Source organism: Thunnus thynnus, chromosome 19 (genome assembly GCF_963924715.1).
Source record: "Thunnus thynnus chromosome 19, fThuThy2.1, whole genome shotgun sequence".
In the NCBI taxonomy this organism is placed as follows: Eukaryota; Metazoa; Chordata; class Actinopteri; order Scombriformes; family Scombridae; genus Thunnus; species Thunnus thynnus.
The window spans coordinates 6,258,349-6,275,850 of record NC_089535.1 but is presented as its reverse complement, the minus strand read 5'-3'; the positions used below and the strand labels follow the sequence as shown (position 1 = coordinate 6,275,850).

General features: G+C 37.0%; 2 protein-coding genes across 2 annotated transcripts in view; both read right to left on the bottom strand.

Annotated features, from left to right (window-relative positions):
* Positions 1–17,502, bottom strand: part of LOC137170289 (proteinase-activated receptor 2-like) — a 117,360-nt gene that overhangs the window by 87,083 nt on the left and 12,775 nt on the right. The window contains exon 3 of the mRNA XM_067573530.1: positions 13,336–13,353. Coding sequence (XP_067429631.1) covers positions 13,336–13,353 — 18 coding nt within the window. The remainder of the gene's footprint in view (positions 1–13,335; positions 13,354–17,502) is intronic.
* Positions 8,165–17,365, bottom strand: LOC137170290 (proteinase-activated receptor 2-like). Its single transcript, XM_067573534.1, has 7 exons — positions 17,128–17,365; positions 15,188–15,202; positions 14,032–14,055; positions 13,336–13,353; positions 11,644–11,751; positions 11,506–11,532; positions 8,165–9,794 (listed from the first exon to the last, which is right to left on the bottom strand). Exons 1-7 carry the CDS (start codon positions 17,198–17,200, stop codon positions 8,737–8,739), a joined length of 1,323 nt encoding a protein of 440 aa, XP_067429635.1. The 5' UTR covers positions 17,201–17,365; the 3' UTR covers positions 8,165–8,736.

Sequence of the window (17,502 nt, the reverse complement as noted above, 5' to 3'; positions counted from 1 at the left end):
AAGAGGCTTTTTTCCTTACAATTTTGCCATGCTCACCATTAATGTTCAATGTTCTCCTGATGGTGGACTCGTGAACATTGACTGTAGCCACTGCAAGAGAGGCCTTTAGTTTCCTAGACTTTACCCTGGGGTCCCTTGTGGCCTCCCAGTATTTTACACGCCTGCTCTTGGTGTGATTTTTGTTGTTCGACCACTCCTGGGGAGGGAAACAATGGTGTTGGATGTCTTCAATTTGTACACGATCAGCCTGACAGTCGACTGGTGGAGTCCAAACTCTTTAGAAATGGTTTTGTAACCCTTTCCAGCTTGGTGAGCATCAACAACTCTTCTTCTAAGGTCCTCAGCAATATCCTTTGTTTGAGCCATGACACACTTCCACAAACCTGTCTTGTGAAGCTCAGACTGTGATAGTGAAGACCCAGATTTCTCTTCTTTAATTAAGGCAGGGCCGCCCAGACTCACACTTGATTGTCATCCCATTGATTGAAACACCCGACTCTCATTTCCCCTTCAAATAAATGTATACATATGTAACATTGGATCATTTCCCTCAATAAATAAACAAACAAGTGTAAAGTTTTTGTCATATTTGTTTAATTGATGTCTCTTTATCTAGTTTTCGGACTTGAATGGAAATCTGATCACGTTTTAGGTCATATTTATGCAGAAGTAGAGCAAATTCTAATGGTTCACAAACTTTCAAGCAGCACTGTATGATCTTCCACCAGGACATCTACCAGTTACATGCTGATGTTTTATGACTTTGCATAAAGCAATGACCTTTCTTTGACTGTCACTTACAACACATTCCGTGGAAAATTTGAAACTTCTTCTTTTTTACATTTGAGGTTAAAATTTAGGGATGTTTGCTATGTGCAAGAAACCACAGCTTCTCCTTGGGTCTCAGGTTCTCTACCAGTGAAAACTGAAATAGGTTTTTCTTGCCATAGTCGTTCCTCCTGTTCACACTGACCATGGGGGCCAAAATCCACAGTCCTCCTTTGGTGCAAAAATGTATTTAAGAGTTTATCTGAAGCTAATATGAAGCTTTTGTCCAAATGAATCAAATCAAGTAAATATCTTCCATCGTTACAGTCTTTTTAGTGCCAAAGTCCGTCTTCCTGTTACTATACCGCCACTGCAGCTCAACAGGGAAACACTGTCTGAGGAAACACAAAGAGGAAGTTTGACACTAAAAAGACTGTAAATGTATGTATCCACTTGATATGACTAACTCAGACTGCTGAAGCCTCATATAAGTTTCAGATAAACTTTTAAATACATTTTATGCACAAAATGACTGTGTGGACACACTGGATTTTGGCCCCCATCACTTCCATTGAAAACACATTTGAAGGGGATCTGTTAACAACCAGTATGAATGGGAGGAATGATTACAGCAAGGAAAACTCTTTCACTGTTCATATGAACACCTGACTGTTGTTTTAAGACAGAACCTATCCTTAAACATATAATATGTTAACTTGGACTTCAGGGAATAATGACTATGCAGAATTTCTTCAATTATTCGTCCAGCGATATAACTTCAGAATCGGTACAACAACACTAATAAATAGCTTCTCTTGGTGATCAGTCAAGAGAATCTTTAACACATAAATCAGTTTTGGAAAGGGATTACTTGCACTCAGAAAAGGGATCGGATACGTAAAGTGACTTACTTAAAGTAAGTTAAAGAAAACAAAGGCAATGAACTTATACACAAAACATTTATTACTAAAAGACTAACCTAACAATAACACAACACAACACTCACTAAACAAACAATGGCGCTACAATGAATGAATGAATGCAGAACCGGAGTTTGTCAGAAAAGGGGGTGCAACAGATGAACAAACACAGACTGACTAGTGACCATCACTGGAAGCAGCTGGTAAACTGGGGTGGCAAATTTAAAATTCAGTTCTAAGCAGATTAAGCTTTTTGAATTCACCCAGTTAGCAGAGCAGAAGTGTGCTACTAGCATGTCTGTGGACTGGTAGCTGCTGAGTGAGATGATGCCATCAGGAGGGATGAGAAGGTGTTGCCACCGCATGGAGTGGAGATGAAGAATTGTCACCTGAAGTTGGTCTCAACACAGAGAAAGAATGGGATTTCGTACCAGTAACAAAAAGAATCCAATTATTTCATTCTAGTGATGGTCTTTTATAGGTACAGTAAGGTAAGGGACTTCAAAGAAGCATCTGACCAATCAGAGGACTGCTGACCCCCCCAGGGGTGGTATCTTTGTTTGACCCCCCTCTGAGGGCATGGCATCCACTGGAGGTCAGATAATATTTCTTACTTTAAAACAACTTCTCAAAAACTGTACCTTTTTACCAAACAACTACCGTGACTAAAAATCTAATTTCTTATGCTTAGGAGATTACAATGCTGCCAAACAGCACATGTTTATCTCTAGTTGTTATTGAGATATTATTTACCAGATTTTAACACACATACAACTGAAAGAACTATGATAAAATTATTGTAAATTTCTAACATAATTATAGATGCAAATGTACACATTCAAACAACAAGGAAAGGAATAAGGCAATGGCATTGCAGCCTTTTTAAAAGCATGCAGGTATATCTGGCAATAGTCTCTTGATTTGGGACAAAAGGGGAAAAGGAGAGACAATCAGAAAGAGGGGGGAGTTGTGATTGTCTGTGGGGAGTGGCCCAGGATGAGAGGGGGAGTTGTTGTGCAACAGTGTGTTCAGACACACACACTTCAACAAGGCAGGTCCATCCTTAGTCCTGTTGGTCAAACAGTGCTGTTGGACATTTTGTTGAACATTTTATACCACCTTTTCTTATGAGATTCCATGCGGGCCTTCAATGTCTTATCTTTGGAGGTGCCTGTATCCCCAAACCTGACTCTTCAGAGTCGTTAGCAGTCTCTTGCCAATCCTGTCCCGATGTCTTCTTACTCCAGGAGGAGGTGGCTGACTGGTTTTCACAGACCAGTGGCTGACTGGGGAGGGGGGGTGGTATCTTATGGAAGCCCCCACTTTTTAAGATAGACAGTGTTCTGCTGAGAAATATCCTACACCACTATGTTCTGACATTTTATATACTGAACAATCAATCAGTTATAAAAGAAAATAGTTGTCAGACCTATTAATAATGAAAATAATTGTTGGTTGCAGCCTTACAGTACTCCTATGATGGAATAATACTACCTTGTCCTCAGTTTTCTGTGTGGAGTTTAATTAAACACAACTTTATAACAAATGAGCTGAACATAAACTAAAACAATTCAAGTCTTAAAACTACATTCTGACACAGTCCCTCTTCAAGACCAGGATTGTATTATATTGTTGGGTCGGTTTTACATTTTAGTGTTCATGTGAAAAGAAGCTCTAGCTGTGAAATAAATGTAGTGGAGTAACAATTGTCCACCACATTAATATATATGAGGGGGGCAAATTACTTCCAACAATTTTCAATATAATGCTCTCCAGTACACCACTACCATCCACTACGACATCAATAATAAACACAAAGTAGAATTATTACCTTTCTCATAATGTCAACAAAAACTGAAAATGTATAAGCCTCGTAAGAGTAGAATTTATGTCAGAGCTGTTGTAATGGATTGCATTAGATTGCACAAGTGTTCCTAATGAAGTGCTTAGTGAGTGTACATATAGGATGTACTGCACATTTCTCACCAGCAGGGGGAAGCATTAAACAAACTATGCCAAGGAGGGATGTTTGCTGATCACAGAAGTGTTGCTTCTCGGTTGTCTTTCACTATCACAATGATGCTCAAACATATTTAGACAAAAGGTTGTTTTGTTTAAAAAGTGATGTATACTTTAAGAAAGTTCAAAGTAAGACATGACTGAAAGCTTTTCACTGTGAAACATATGTGCAATAAAATAATTTTTTCAATAAATATATATATTGTTATGACCCAGCTCACTGGCCACAACAAAATGGGACACACACCATGCTTAGTTTTAACAGAAAATAAGTTTTAATAGAAAATAAGTTTATTAACACAAATAAATAGAGAATAAGTTAATTAACACAAATTAACCAAATTAGACCAAATTAAACAAAATGAACTAAACATTCACAATATAGAGTGTGGAAATCAGTGTCAGTGACACCCACCCATACACCCACCAGTCTCAACAGCTATCGGATGGATTGCAATGAAATTTGGTACCTGTCCCCCTAAGGATTACATTTAATAACTTTTTTGAACCCTTCCCCTAGCCTTTCATTTAGTGCCATCATTAGGTCAAAACTTATTTCTTGTTCATGACCAAACCACTGCCATCATCCATAGATGTTCTTTGTGTTTAGTGCTAATTTAGTAGTATGTTAGTTGCATGTTAGCATTGTCATTGCGAGCATTTAGTTCAAAGCACTGCTGTCCTGACTTCTTCTGTTAAAATGTAACTTTTGTTCAATATTGCAACAGTTTCACAGTTTCCTCAGTAAAAGTGTGACATCCGGTCCTCCCGTAGTAAAGATTTTATAAATACTGAGGTCATGAATCAAAAAACCAAATCTCCTGCTGCTTAATGTGTTTGATGTGATGCTGGAATTGAATATCTCACTCTGTGTAAGCGTCATCTCAGTACTGTCTCCCACACTTACTTCAGATAAGGCTGCAACTCTGGATTTTGGTCTACCTATTAATATGGTGATTATTTTCTCAACTGATCAATGTTTATTTTTTTATACATCATTTGAGAATCTAGAACTATCAAATTATTGGCGTTTATACTTAAAAATGACTGCAACAATTGATCGATTATCAAAATAGCTACCTGTTAATTTTCTGTTGATTGACTAATCAATTTATTGGGCTTTCCTTTCAGCTCTACTTTCAACATTTCATTACAGAACATGCTTAGTATGGCTATTGACTTGATGACCAGTTAGATGACCAAACACAAAGTTCTTCAACATGATGTAAGGCAGTAAATGGGAAATAATATTGAGGGGTATGTATTTTGTGACCTAGGTTACTTGCCATAGTAGGGAAATTGTGGAGAGGGTTAAAAAGAAGAGGAGAAGAAGAGTTTTGTTGGGAGAAGTCAATTGTATTATTGGTTGCATATGCTAACATGTTGTGTGTAAACTGAGGACAGTGACAAATAAAGTTCCATAAAAGTTTACTTTCACCTCCCGTGGTATTCTGTGCAGCAGTGTAACAGAAGAGGAGTGAACAAGAACTGAGTGACAAGTAGAATTTATGTCAGAGCTGTTGTATTGGATTGCATTTAATTGCACAGGTGTTCCTAATAAAGTGCTCAGTTAGTGTACATATCGGATGTACTGCACATTTCTCACCAGCAGGGGGAAGCATTAAACAAACTATACCAAGGAGGGATGTTTGCTGATCACATAACTGTTGCTTCTTGGTTGTCTTTCACTCTCACAATGATACTCAAACATATTTAGACAAAAGGTTGTTTTGTTTTAGAAGTGATGCATATTTAAAGAAAGTACAAAGCAAGGAATGACAGAAAGCTTTTCACTGTGAAACATATGTGCAATAAAATAATTTTTTCAGTAAATATATATATTGTTATGACCCGGCTCATTGGCCGCACCAAAATAGAACACACACCATGCTTAGTTTTAATAGAGAATAAGTTAATTAACACAAATTAACCAAATTAGACAAAATTAAACAAAATGAAAAATTCACAATATGGAGTGTGGAAATCAGTAGTCAGTGGTGTATGATGTGCATGAGTGTAAAATGTGTGTGTGAGTGTTTTAAGGTGCAAGAACATAAAACATAACCAAACTACGGAAACAGAGCTAAACCAAACCAAGTAGCTGAAGGGGAGAACAGAGAGCCGCAACCAGCAGCAGCCGTAAGCAGTCAGAGAAGAATGTGAGACTGGGCTGTGCTGCAGCCTGGACTTAAATAACCTGGGAACCCTGTGGGCCCTCAGCTGTTGCAAGCTGCCCTCATGAACACCTCTAGAGGGAGCAGACAGGTAAATCACAAGGCCAAACAAAATGTGACACCCACCCCTTCCCCTCCCTTAAGATGTTGTCCCATCAGGATCACCGCAACCAAAGCAAAACAAAACAATCGTCAAAACAACAACAACAACCCCAGCTGAATAATATGTTTGGCCAACAGCTGGAGGACCAGCAGAGAGAGCAGACAGATAAATCACAAGGCCAAGAAAAGGTGACACCTGGGGTGTTTCCTGTATATATGTATACAGGAAATACAAAACATTGCCAAAATAGTAAGTCCTTGTATTTATTTGCATATTCTCTTGCAGCTTATAAAGCGTCTCAACAGCTATTGGATGGATTGCAATGAAATTTGGTAGCTGTTACCCCAAGGATCAAATTTAATAACTTTTTTGAACCCTTCCCCTAGCCTTTCATGAAGTGACATCATCAGGTCAAAATTTATTTCTCGTTCATGACCGATGTTCTTTGTTGGATTTTATAAATACTGAGGTCATGAATCAAATTTCCAAATCTCCTGCTGCTTAATGTGTTTGATGTGATCCTGGAATTGAATATCTCACTTTATTTATTAATATGCCGGTTATTTTCTCAATTGATCAATGTTTATTTTTTTTATACATCAGAAAATTGTGAAAAACATCCATGAAAATTTCCTACAAATGGTTAATTTTAACATTTGAGAATCTGGAACCATCAAAGTATTGGCGTTTATACTTGAAAATGACGGCAACAATTGATCGATCATCAAAATAGCTACCTGTTCATTTTCTGTTGATTGACTTATCAATTAATTGAGCTATAATATCAGCTCTACTTTCAACATTTCATTACAGAACATGCTTAGTATGGCACAATATATGTAAAAAGAAAAACCCAAAAAATCTAAAAGAAACAAACCCACAAACAAACAAAAAGACAACTCAATATTCTGGATTAATAACTGGACATTGGACATTATTAATTGGACAAATGCACTTCATTAGACTAAATGTCTCTCGTTTGTACAAAGTTTGCCATGTCCACTTTATCTTTTTGTGCAACTACTGATATGTGACGTTACAACGAAGGTCAAGTTCATGTCAATCCCTCTAATTTCCTGTTGACTTCAAAACTGACCTTATCACGTAAGATGATCAGTTAAATCTTAAAAAACAGCTCTGAAGCAATCTAGTAACGAAGGTAAATATGCAGCTGAGTGATGTGACCACGTCTTTCTACTCCTCTAATAATCTGAACTGCTGCATTCTGGAGAAGCAGGAGTTGTGACTTTGGGTTGAGTCTAAACACAAGACAAGCTTATAAAAGTATAAAGTATGTAAAAACTGGTTCAATTTGTAAAGATTATCTTTACTTTGGAGAAAGTTTTATTTTTCTTACTTTTGTCAAGTCCCAAACAGGAAGCACAAACTCCAACTGCATGTTTAATATGTTGAAAACTGCAGTTGCCTTTTATTACGTGCTTTGTGAAATCTACAGTGACAGATCCCACCTGAATAAAGAAATCATTATTCGGTCATATTGACTTGATGACCAGTTCGATGACCAAACACAAAGTTCTTCAACATGATGTAAGGCAGTAAATGGGAAATAATATTGAGGGGTATGTATTTAGTGACCTAGGTTACTTGCCATAGTAGGGAAATTGTGGAGAGGGTTAAAAAGAAGAGGAGAAGAAGAGTTTTGTTGGGAGACGTCAATTGTATTATTGGTTGCATATGCTAACATGTTGTGTGTAAACTGAGGACAATGATAAATAAAGTTCCATAAAAGTTTACCTTCACCTCCCGTGGTATTCTGTGCAGCAGTGTAACAGAGGAGGAGTGAACAAGAGCTGAGTGACAATCATTAACTGAAGTGAACAATTACGGTGTTAAAATGCCATTTCAAAAGAAAAGAAGAAAAAACAAAGAAGGGTGGATGATGTGTGTTTTCACAAAATGGCAACAAATTAATTGATACTTTTACAGTTGGACAAAGAAAGAGATATTTCTGACATTATGGCAGGCCCTGGGAGGTATGAAAAATCTTCTACACACAGAATAAATAATTGAGATGAAATTTTGTCTTTGAGAGGAATTTTGGATGAACACAACCCTGGATTGTGAGCAAAGGTTAAAATATCAGGATTGTTTTGAAAATGAGAAGTACCTGGATTGATCTTTCCCATGTCGACCCATCCACAGAGTCAGGAAAATGCTAGTTAGACAATTACTTTTATTGACAAACTAAAATGTAGATATACAAGCAAAAATTATTACTTTAAAAACACAGACAAACTTTTATCCTACATTATAAAACCTGCTAAATTTTGCCCATTTTAGGTTTGGGTCTCAATTCTGGCACATCAAACATTGACAGAAAATTCATCAAATTACAACATGGAATAAAAGATTAGACCCATTAAAACTGAATAAAGGCAATCATTCATATCCTGCTGAAATCAAGCAAACTGCATCAAGCAAAGTGCATAAAACAAGTGTGTCGTAAAAGATATAAAGACAATTAAATGTATTAAAACAATATAAGCAGTCATTTAGACGGCTCAAAGCTCTGAAACAGGAGGTCATTGCCAAAGATGACTCCTAAATTTCCTTACATGTACTGAACCAAACCTGAGGTGGAAGACGTCACAGTAGAATAAGAAAAAAAAGGTAACACTTTATTTTAATTTACTATACAAATGAAGAGACCTGTAAATTAAGTGTTACCGAAAAACAATATCTGAAGGGAGATAATGATCAGGCATAAAACAGCTTAATAATGATTAATCCACTAGCATTCAGTGCTCTGTGTGTTATCTGAGTTAGGCATAGTGTGTTGCTCTTGTGAGTTTTTCAGAGCCCTGAAGGAAACCTTCATCCTCTTCACTGTTCTCTCACTCCTGCAGAGGAACGTGTTCTTCACATGATCCCTGAAGTCCTTGGAGATAAAGTAGTAAACAAAAGGGTCGATGCAGCTGTTGAGACTAGCCAGGCACAGGGTGGTGATGTAAAATCTGTACAGGTGGTTGTTGGCCTTGCCCAACAAGAGGATATAGTGTACCAGCAGCATGATGTTACTGGGGGTGAAGCACACTAAAAACATAACCAATACTGTGATCATCAAGACCACAGCCTTCCGTCGCTTCTTGGTGATGGCAGCATCTGTCATGCTGTTCCTGAGAGCTTTGAGCATGAGGATGTAGGATATGATACACACAATAGTGGGAACAACAAATCCCAGAGTTCCCATTGTCAGGAAGTAGCCAGCTGCTATTTTCACCTGACTTTCCCTGGTGACATCATGGCAGGTAAGGATTTTTGGATTGAAGTTTGTTATTCTGACCTGTTGGTCATACAGGTAGAGAGGGATGGTGATAAGCCAGATCACCACCCAGACTGTGACGGAGACGGCAACGGGTATGCGGTTGTCCCTCTGCTGCTTGGACAGCGGGTGGACCACCGCCCAATAACGCTGGACACTTATGCAGGTGATAAAGGCGATGGAGCAGTACATGTTGCTGTAGAAAAACGCCACCAGCACTTTGCACAGCCCTTCTCCGTAGATCCAGTTGTTGCCGTTGAAGTGGTATGATATCTTCAGGGGGACCCAGATGACAAAGAGCAAGTCAGCCAGAGCCAGGTTTGCCATGTAGATTGACGACGGGTGCTTTTTCTTGGTCCTGAAGAGGAATATCCATATTGCCATGGCGTTGGTGGGCAGCCCCACAGCAAACACAATGATGTAGATGATTGGGAGGAAGATAGTTGTAAGATGACTGCTCAGGAATTCTTTGTCTTTGGATATGACTGCTACCCCATCTGGGCTCTTTCTATCAGGGATGCTTCCACCTGTTGTGAAGTGATAATATGAAAACATGTGAAAAGCAGAGGTGTGCAGGTTTACATGAAGGAACAAACTATAATTTGACTACATCTGAAACTCAAATGTGAGTTGCACTCTGTTCCGATCAGCTGTGAACATTTTGATTTGTTTCCTACTTGTAATAATAGTCCTCTGAGCTTGAGGCAGCAGCATTACAACAACATCCATTTTACATATAACTTTGTTTTATATTTTGATCAAAGTAATTCTTATCCAGCCTATAAAGGCAATCAAGACCAAAACATCAAACAAACAGGGCCTATATTCAACGTATGTTAATGTTGAAGTATTTTTTGGCTGGATGAGCCACAGACCAGCCGTGTAACCGCGGTTATCTGTAAGTGAGTGAGTGTCTGAGTAATGAAGTTTCACCATTGGCCGTTGCTCTTTTAAAATGAATCAGTGTGAGATGATGGAAACAGAGAACAGCAGCGAGGCGCAGACTGACTGTGTTTCCTCTGCGGTGCGTTTGGATTTTATAACTGAACTAATACCAGGACGCAAACTTTTTATTTCTCTGATGTTTTCACATCACAAACTATGAACAACAGCAGTAAAATACGAGTCTTGAAGGTAAAACATGCGACTCATGGAGCTGTTATATCAGATTACTATGGGGTGACTGCATTGCAGGTGCGCTTGATTTGACTGCAATTGTGGTAACTGGGCAGAGAGGAGCTTCCTGAATTTGCACGCAAAACGCTGTCAAAATTTTCATTCATAATTTCCAGTGCAGCCTCCATGATCATCGACTGGGAAAGAGGCAGAAAAAAGGCACATAGAGTCATGATAGAGGTTGAACATGTAGTTAAAGCGCCCCAAATAATAATCACTCTGACAAAACATTCAATGCAGAGTGAGAAACGAGAATCTGCAGAGTGAAACATATGAAACATCCCAAGAGATGAGTGGAAAGTATCGTTCTTGCAACCGCATTTATACCCTTTTTCACTCAAACGTACCGTAACCATGTCATGTGATACGCTACTTCAGGGACCACTACAGAAAATTGCAAATGAACATTTAATATCCAGGAATGCACATTACAGACACTACCACTGACCATGCCTGTATGCATGTATGTAGGATTGTCCTTTGCATAACTTGAGAACTGTTCATTGTACCTGGCAGGTGGAAAAATTTCAACAAAATTTCATATTATATGTTTCGTACATAAATAACTATATACATACACCCTAAAAGCCATACATGGATACCACATACTAGTGTATATGGCAACAATTCAATATAGTTCTGATCTGATTATCATGTAGTAATTTTTTCCTCCTATAATTTATTTGTGTGAAGTTGGTGGAGTTAGACATATTTCTTTTTTTATTTTCTTTTTGGTGGTGAAACTACTGCAATTTCCCAGAACTTGTGTATCCAGGTTGGTGAAATTGAGAAAATAAACTTATGTCACTTTTTGTGCAAAGAGTACATCATTTCCATTCGAACTTTCTGATCATTTCATGTAAATTTTGAATAAGATGTTGACTTTGGTGCTGCTACAAACATGAATAGATCAGATAGTGAAAAGTGAGCTTGAGGTAAAGGGAGGCTGAGGTGAAGGTATTGTACATGGTAAAGCACAGCTGATGGTAGAAGTAGACATTGTAAACATTAGAATTACAGCTGAATGTTATATATTAGTAGAATTTATTTTTAGTCACTCACGTGGACGACCGGCTCCTGGACCTTGACCTAGAATAACAAAAGACAAAGAAATTTACACACATGTAATAAAGGGTGTATACTACTGCTATGCAGAATAATATAAATATACACACATTACAAACAGGGATTTCTACCCACCTTTGCTCACTTTACCGATCATGTCTGGATGTCCATTGCTCAGTACTTCGTTGGCTCGGGAGTTGCCATGCTCCCCACCTAGGCTCTCTATACCAAGGGCGCCTCCATCTGTTGTGAAATGACAATATGAAAACATGTGAAAAGCAGAAGTATGCAGGTTTATATGCAGGAACAAACTATAATTTGACTACATCTGAAACTCAAATGTGAGTTGCACTCTGTTCCTTTCAGCTGTGAGCATTTTGACCTGTTTCCTACTAATAATAGTCCTCTGAGCTTGAGTCAGCAGCATTACAACAACATCCATTTTACATATAACTTTATCATATATTTTGATCAAAGTAATTCTCATCCAGCCTATAGCTTGAGAGCTGTTCATTCGATCTACTTCGTACCTGGCACGTGTATTGCTGGGAATCAAGGAAGTGCATTGTTGACGTGTGAAGTCGTTTCGATGAGTGGTTCTTGAGAAATATATAAAAATACCCCATAAACAATGTTGATTTGCTTCTTCCACCCGTCGAGTCAACGAACGGAAAAACACACAGCGGTATCAGAGGCTCGTTATATTGATGAATGTACAAACAAGATGCACAAATAGCATAAGTAGGTTAGATGTTTTATAAAGTACACTTCAGACTGCCAGAAGTGTACATATTACACTAGACAGAGCAAATGAAGTCTCAGTTTACCAACAATGGTAAAATTGTGACCTATTCAACTTTAATGAAAAGTTCTTTTGGTCTGCTTGTGAAAACTATATAATAATCTCACATTTCATTCCATAGAACCAGAAGCACCAAATAATCCCTTCCAGACAATATCATGCTCAAACTGCCTCCTTACTATCACTACCAGTAACCTACTTGTTCCTGTGAAGGAGAAAGCTGCTAATATCAGCTCTTATGAAATGTGACTATTCAAAATACTAACTTGAAAATAGATTTTGGGTTTAAATTCTCCGCGCTACCTTTGTTTGATTGAGGGATTGCCAAAAGAAAAGCACATGTAGACATCATTACAACTAAATCCTGTGATCCTTGAACTTCATAATTCACATCATCCAAACTAAATATTCAAAACACACCAACAGGATAAGAAATACTGATCGAGACTTTTTTTGGCCCAGCACAGGGAAGATGCAATGAGATATTCTTTTGTTAATAATTCTACTCTAATTCTATTGCTATTGTTAATTGTATTGTTAATTCTTTCCTACAGTATATCTTGACAAAGAGGCTGGAAAGAGGATGAACAGAGCAAAACACCACATCAGTTCAAAAAAATCAGAAATCTGACTTTGTGCATTACTTGCTTTACAGGCACTTTAGACAAATTAGACATGAAGCAAAAAACATGAACATGTTTCATTGTCATGAATGGATATAGAATGAAGCAATATTACTAAATATATATAACTAATATAACTACATAGAAAGTAAACATTATGTAGCTACTGTACCCTCACTGGGACCATCCCATCATATGAACTTTAATTAACTGGTTAAAATAAGACAGAGAGAAATTGGGAAACTTCCAAGACATGAATTAAGATTAAAAAAGATGTTCATTTCATCTAATTTTGAATAAGATATTGACTTTGGTGGCAGCTGATGGTAGAAGTAGACATTGTAAACATCAGAATTATTACTGAATGTTATATATAAGGAGAATTTATTTTCAGTCACTCACATGGTTCACGTGGTGGACCTGGAATAACAAATGACAAAGAGATTTACACACATGTAATAAAGTGCATACTACTACTGTGTAGAATTACATAAATGTACACACAGGGATTTTATAGGTTTTTTTTTTTTTGTTAAAGTATCCATTTTCATCTGAACTGGCTGTAGCTTTGTGGCAATATCAGCAGAGGTGTGGGAGGTACAGGACAGAGGATGTGGTTCGCGCCAAATAAACAAGCATAATGTATGTTTTTTTCCCTCTATTTTTCCATTTGAATCAATACAGAATAAAGTAATGTAACTAAATATAATGAGCAGAAACATTATGTACTGTAGCCTCACTGGGATCATCCCATAATTTGAACTTAAATTAACTGGTTAAAATAGGACAGAAAGAAATTGGGAAAATTCAAAGAAGCCCTACATTAATGCAAATTAGTTGCATAAATGTAGGGCTTAAATAATGAATAATATTTGGCAAGAGGCTGATTGTGGTGGGAGAAGTTTGAGTTTCATACTACTTAGCAAACTTTTTTTTTTTAAACAAAATTGAACTTCACATTTTTCATATAAAAATAACTCTATATATGCATCCTAAAAGCCATCCGTGAATACCAATAATAATAGATAGAATAATAGAATAAAAATAGAATAACAACTGAATGTTATATATTAGGAGAATTTATTGTCAGTCACTCACCTGGTGTAATTAATGGAGGTCGACCTGGAATAACAAAAGACAAAGAACTTTACACACATGTAATAAAGGGATATATACTACTACAATGCAGAATAACTTAAATATTCACACATTACAAACAGGGATTCAGTAGGTTCTTTGTTTTGTTTTATTAAAGCATCCATTTCCATCTAAACTGGCTGTAGCTTTGTGGCAATATCAGCAGAGGTGTAAGAGGTACAGGACAGAGGATGTGGTTCGCGCCAAATGAACAAGCATAATGTATGTTTTTTTCCCTCTATTTTTCCATTTGAATCAATACAGAATAAAGTAATGTAACTAAATATAATGAGTATCATCCCATAATTTGAACTTTAATTAACTGGTTAAAGTAGGACAAAAATAAATTGGGAAAATTCCAAGAAATAAATTAAGATTATAAAAGATCAGTTTCTTTTCTTTGCACTATATAAACATCACACTACTTCATGCATTGGCACTGAATGTTACAAGTGAATGAAAATAGTCATTGCAAATTAGTTGCATAAATGTAGGGCTTAAATAATGAATAATAGTTGGCAAGAGGTTGATTGTGGTGGGAAAGGTTTGAGTTTCATTCTGCTTAGAAAACATTTTCTTTTCAAACAAAACTGCACATTATTTTTTTCATACACAAATAACTATATATATATACACCCTAAAAGGCAGATGTGAATACCACATGTTAGTGTATACTATGGCAATAATTCAATATAGTTCTGATCTGTTTATCATGTAGTATTTTTTTCCTCCTGTAATTTATTTGTGTGCAGTTGGTGGAGTTAGACATGGTTTTTTTTTTTTCTTTTTGGTGGTGACACTACTGCAATTTCCCAAAACTTTGGTATCCAAGTTAGTGAAATTGAGAAAACACATTCATGCCATTTTTTGTGCAAAGAGTATAAAATTTCCATTTAAATTATGTGTTCATTTCATCTAATTTTGAATAAGATGTTGACTTTGGTGCTGCTACAAAAATGAATAGATCAGACAGTCAAAAGTGAGCTTGAGGTAAAGAGAGGCTGAGGTGAAGGTATAGTACATGGTAAAGCACAGCTGATGGTAGAAGTAAACATTGTAAACAACAGAATTACAACTGAATGTTATATATTAGGAGGATTTATTTGCAGTCACTCACCTGGTTCATATTCACCTGGAATAACAAAAGAGAAAGAGATTTACACACATGTAATAAAGGAGTGTATACTACTACTATGCAGAATAACATAAATATACAGACATTACAAACAGGGATTTTGTAGGTTCCTTGTTTTGTTTTATTAAAGTATCCATTTCCATCTAAAGTGACTAGCTTTGTAGCAATATCAGCAGAGGTGTAAGAAGTACAGGACAGGAGATGTGGTTCATGCCAAATAAAAAAGCACAATGTAGGTTTTTTCCTTGCGACTATTACATTTGAATGAATACAGAATAAAACAATATAATTAAATATAATGAGCAGAAACATTGTGTACTGTACCCTCACTCGGTCTATCCCATGATCTGAACTTTAATTAACTGGTTAAAATAGAACCAAAATAAATTGGGAAGATTCCAAGAAATAAATTAAGATTATAGAAGATCAATTTGTTTTCTTTGGACTCTATGAACATCACACTACTTCATGCATTGGCACTAAATGCTACTGTGAATGAAAATAGTTATTGCAAATTAATTGCATAAATGTAGAGCTTAAATAGTGAATAATATTTGGCAAGAGGTTTATTGTGGTGGGAGAGGTTTTAGTTCCATGCTGACAGACAGTGAAAAGTGGGCCTGAGGTAAAGGGAGGCTGAGGTGAAGGTATAGTACATGGTAAAGTACAGCTGATGGTAGAAGTAAACATTGTAAACATTAGAATTACAACTGAATGTTATATATTAGGAGAATTTATTTGCGGTCACTCACTTAGTAGATCTGGTGGACCTTGACCTGGAATAACAAAAGATAAAGAGATCTACACACATAAAGGGAGCTATACTACTACTATGCAGAATAACTTCGCAGCGATATGAGCGGAGGTGTAAGAGGCACAGGACAAGGGATGTGGTTCGTGGCAAATAAACAAGCATACTGTTGGGGTTTTTCACCCTCTATTTTTACATTTGAATGAACACAGAATAAAGCAATATAACTACATATATATTAATATATAACAACAAGACGCATACAGGTCGTGAACGTATTACAGACAAAGTTATTTTTACAATGAGCGGAGCGGTTTCGCTTTTCTTCACATATCAGCACAGAGATTGTTTTATAATTAAAATTACAGAAAGAGTAAGAGACACATTTTGTGTGTCTTTAGTCAACAGAGGCACGCACACAGAGCTCTTCAACATCACAAATCAATTTTCATGTATTTTGCTTCTTTTACTTCTATAGTATTTCGCATCTAAAACATAATCTACTGAAATGTCCGTCAGAATAGTTTTATACAGCTATTAATGAGACTGAATTGTACATTAATGTCGTTCATGTGTCACTGAATGTAATCCGGGATGTTGCAAAAACATCAGTAATGATGTTTGTCGTCCACAGTTGGCTGTGCGTCAGATTCTTTCCTTTTTACTTTATTAAATACCTGCAGCATCACACAGAAGCTGAAACGATACATTAGTGATGTGCGCATTCACGCACCTGGCACAGCAGCAGTAACTTCATTAACAGGATCGGCAAGGATCTAATGTTCTGTGTTCTGCTACCCGTCTACACCATTAACTGTATATAAAGAGGTCAGCTGTTACACACAGATTCCAGGTTTATACGGTAGGATTGTTGGTAATAAAGCATATACATGAACATACAATATCTGTGTCCGCGACCTCAGAAAATATATGAATGGAAACGTGTGCGAGTCCGAGGTCTCCCCGCACTTCTGAAATGAATCCGGCGCCCTTGACACTGACTATCTCTGTAACAAATTGTCCACAATTTCACACATTCACCATACACGGTCCAGCCATATAGGCTACTAGGTTATGGCCAAGTCTTTTTGGATTTTAAATCTACCTGAGCTGAATGTTTTCATGACAGCATAAAACATTAGTGATGGAAAAAAACAAAGCAATATCTTACCTGACTGACAAAGACAAGTCTGGACGCAACACAAAAGGAGAAACAGGTGAGACCATCGAGTCTTTAAAGTCATGGCTGCAAGAGCGTGTTAAAATAATATGTAATGTAATGTCCGATGGTGTTACTGCTTCACTGTTTGAAGTGCCATCCCCTCTTCAAATAGATGATTTGGACACTAGTTGATGTGACTGAGTCAGCTGACCGCATCTAACCAACCGAGACACAGCTCGGGTTGATTTCGGTAATATGATAATAATCTCACTCATGAGTTCATCTTCCTTCCGTCATTGATAACTAGAACACGCATTTCTCTTCATCTGCACTACAGGAACATTATGTGGAAACATTCAAAACCCGCTTATCAATGATATTTCT